Source organism: Pteropus alecto, unplaced genomic scaffold (genome assembly GCF_000325575.1).
Source record: "Pteropus alecto unplaced genomic scaffold, ASM32557v1 scaffold68, whole genome shotgun sequence".
NCBI lineage: Eukaryota > Metazoa > Chordata > Mammalia > Chiroptera > Pteropodidae > Pteropus > Pteropus alecto.
Window position 1 is genome coordinate 7,117,398 of NW_006441386.1, and position 4,005 is coordinate 7,121,402.

At 49.3% G+C, this 4,005-nt stretch overlaps 1 protein-coding gene across 1 annotated transcript; it reads right to left on the bottom strand.

The window, feature by feature from the left end:
* Positions 1-256: 256 nt before the first annotated feature.
* CCL24 (C-C motif chemokine ligand 24) lies at positions 257-1,714 on the bottom strand. The gene is made up of 3 exons (XM_006918662.1): positions 1,642-1,714; positions 1,296-1,413; positions 257-410 (listed from the first exon to the last, which is right to left on the bottom strand). Exons 1-3 carry the CDS (start codon positions 1,712-1,714, stop codon positions 257-259), a joined length of 345 nt encoding a protein of 114 aa, XP_006918724.1.
* Positions 1,715-4,005: the final 2,291 nt, after the last annotated feature.

Sequence of the window (4,005 nt, forward strand, 5' to 3'; positions counted from 1 at the left end):
GAAGAGGACAAAGGCTGCCACTGCCCTCCTTCCTGGACCTTCTCCCCCAGCTTAGGGAAGGCCAGGGGCCCAAGATGCTTGAAGTTGTTGCTCAGCCCTCAGGAGTTTTTTATTGACTAGACATATCCCTTGCAAGTTATGCTAAGAAACAGGAACATTAGCTTTTCCCTTGTCACCATTACCTCACCAGGCCCCAAGAAGCCTGGCAAGGAGCCGAGGCTCAGATGCAACTTCAGGACAGGGAACCAGGTAGTGGTTAGATAGAGATGTTAGTAGGGTACTGGAGAGAGACTTTGGTGACCACTGGCACGGATGTCTTCTTCCGTTTGGCATTCAGGTTCTTCACATACTTCCGGACCCAGTCCTGCTTAGGGTTACCACAGAACTTCTGGCCCTTCTTGGTGGTGAAGCTATGGGAAGAAGGACAGGCACCCATGAGACCTGGCAAGGAGTCTGGAGCACCTTAGAAGGAGGTGGGTGTGGCATCCCATGGAGGACAAGCTGCTGACCGGCCTCCTAGAAAGTTACTAACATGACATCTTCTCTCTGTGTGTCTATGTCTCTGTTTCAGTGCTCGTGTTCAGTCAGTCACATTTCTACCAGATGGGGGAGGCCCAGTCCTGATTTTAGATAACACTTGGATCTCTACCCACAGAGAGGACTAAACGAATGCATTGAAAACCCCCAAGAAAAAAGGCAGAAACTTTAGCGCACACATTCTGCAAGGAAATGTGGCTGATAAGAATGCCAGGGCTGGTAGGGGGCAATGGGATGTTTTATTCCAGGCCAGCTCTGAGGTGGGGGTGCCAGGCTATGGAATTGGGACTGGTACCAGTGGGGAAAATTACTAATAATACAAATATATTTCTACAGCATGCTACTGTTTACACAGTGAGTTCATACCTCTTTGCCTTGTGTGAAAGGCAACTGTGAATTATTTGGAGTCCTAGGTGACCTTCAGCGGGTCACCTTTCTGAGCCTCAGCTGCCCTCTCTTTATGGGGATGATCCTATTTGACTCAAAGGATGGTCAAGAGGGTTAGTTAAGATAATGTTATATGCCCTGAATGGTGCATATAACAAGGATTCGAGGAATTTGGTGCTCAATAAATAGTTGTTGACTCTGAATTCTCATCCTAATTTTATGGGTGAGGAAGCCGAGGCTCAGAAAGGTGAGGCGACTCACCAGAATCACAGAGCCAGGTCCTCCTGACTTCACTCCTTAGTAACTCTGGTGGCTCCCATCTCTCTGCCCCTCTCCCATCAGGTGCCCAGAGAGAGGTACTAGCTACTTACATCACTCCTGCCTTGGGGCATATGCTCCCACTGGACAGCTGGTAGCTTACCACTCGGCTCTCAGGAATTTTCTTGGAAATGAAAGACAAGCAACAGGAAGAGGAGATGACCGCAGAGCCTAAAAGATGGAAAGAGAGAAGAGCCATGTCCTTTCTCAGCCTGCCCTAGGGTCTGGGCTTTGGAGATGAAGGCTGTCCCCTGCACTAAATACCTCCAGTCCAGTCACTGGGCTGCAGTGTTCCCCTTCAACTAACTCCAGGCTTGTTGGTCTTCCACCCTCCACTATGCCATCCTAGCCATGGCCTCAGGATGGCCATCCTGCCCAAGCTGGAGCTAGAGGTCTTACCTGCAGGTGCAATGCAGTGGGCACACAGGGTCAGGAGCAGGAGGCCAGCTACAACAGTCATGAGGCATTCCATGTCCTTTATAGCAGAGGAGGCAGCTCAGTGCTCGAAGCTGGAATGCAAGAGGAGAAGGGCTGGGGACAACGGGCCTGGTTCTTTGCAGAACATCCTGACTTCTCTTTGTCCTTTATACAGGAAGCTAAGAGGAAATAAGCACTGATATAGTCTCCCCTCAATCTCTCCAGGCTTCCTTGAAAGTCCTAGAGTCCTAAGTTCTGCAAAAGGGAAGTCATTGCCCAGTTGAGTCAGGGGTTATTTGGGGTGCTCTAAGAAAGGGCTAAGGGAGGGAAGCATTGCTCCACCAAGGGCAAAGGACAAAAAGTCAAGGAGGTTGATGGGGATCCTGGCTGTGCTGTTCATTCCCTGTGGGATCCTGGGTAAGTTACTCACCTCTCTGAGTTTCTTCAGCTGAAAATGGGCAGTCATCCTATCTCTTTCCTTTCATTCATGCATTCATTCACCAAATCTTGTTAGGAATGTGCCATATGTCAGTTACCCTCAGTGGGAAGACAGATATGCGATCAAGTGTGTGTAATAAACTATGACAGGTGCTGACAGAGTGGGCATAGAATGAGACAGATGCTGTCATTGCCTGTTCATATTCCTTTGGACCCCTGTGCCATGTTCATGCAAACTAGCTTTTGCTGGTCTTGTAGTCCCAGCCCTCTGGTTGCGAGAGCTGCCTCGTCTGCAGGCTCTAGGAAAGTGAGGGTGACTGGAAACTTACATTCTAAGAGTAGTCTGCTGGAGAGATACAGACTCCAGGTCTAGTGCAATCTACACTGTTTCCTGAGTTCCTGGTGGGGTCAAGCCAGTTATCCTCAGTGCTGCAGGACTTTGCTGTCCCCCCTCTCTTCTGGGCCTTTTTACCAATCCCCTGCTAGTTTCCCCTGGAAGCACTTCATAATAAGCCACTTACCCACAAATCCTCAAATCCTTGTCTTAGGGTCTGCTTTGGGGACCCTGACCTGAGACAAGGGGTACGCACGTGGAGTAGGGAACTAGCCATTTCTGCTGGGAGGAAAGTCAAGGATGCACTCAGATTTGATGGCTGTGCTGAGGTTAGAAGAATGGAAGGCAGTGGTAACCATGCTGGAGCTCTGTAAATTATAACAATCAGTTCAGTAGTTAGGGACTGAGGTGACTTTGTCAGACAAAGTGGGACATGGCACCCACCTCACTCCATGCCCCATTCCAGGATCTTAGATTGAGACTCCATGTTTAAAGACTCTTGTCACCCCTGCTTCCATTTCTAAACTCTCCCCCAAGCCCACACCCCCAGTCCTTTCTATTCCACTTCTCATGGAAACACCTAGCCTTCTCCAGCCTCCTTGCTCTGGCCCACTAGGGCACCAAGAACACGCTGGCATGAGAGCACAGTGGCATGCATCACCTAGATGATGGCTAGTTGTGCGTCTGTCTCTTGCTTGATCATGAACACCTTGAGGCCAATATCTCATTGCATGCCCACCAAATCCTGAACAGATCACCTGTCCCATGGCCAGTGTGTAGAATGAATATATGGCACACCAACTCAGTCTATCTCCTCTGGACCAGGGACTCCTATGTGGTCTGTACCCAGCATGACTGGGGTTAGTATGTACACGCAGGAGCCAGCAGGTAGGTCCTCTTATGGGAGCAAGACTGGAGTTGAGGAGTCCAGAAGGGCCTGATCTCATTGCTCTACTTTACAGAGTGAAAAACAATGGAAGCCTCTCCAGTTCCTCACCAGCTCTGCACCTTCCCCTTATCAATCAGTGGCTGAGTATGTGGAGCATTCAGTGAAGAGATCTTATACATGCAGGGGCTTTTCATGATTTCATTTTACGACACTTCATTGTAACTTTTGCTCCTCAACAATTCAGAGGCGGGTAGCCTGTGGTCTAGGTTTTATGCCTCAGTGGGAGCTGGGAGTGAGAGAAGGAGGAAGTGGCAAAGGAAGAGAGGAGGCAGAGGCAGCATGCAAGAGAATGAGGACAGGGCTGAGCAAGGTGGGTAGTACAAGAAGGAGCAATCACTATCCATATGTTACAACCACAGTGGGATGGCAGAAGGCCACTGGGTCGGAGGTTTTGGGGTCGGAGGTTTTGGGGTGGGACGATTTACCCCAATTAGTAATACACTTTAGGGGCTCCTTCAAGGCCTTTTAAAAAAAAACACCCATGCCTTATCTGGAAAAGGAGATAAGGCAGGGCTTGCCAACCCCATTTTATACAGGAAAAATGGAAATCTATGAAGGGTAAGTAGTAAGGCACCATCACAGAGCCACTTATTAGGACTACCAAAATGGCAACCTGCACTTTTCC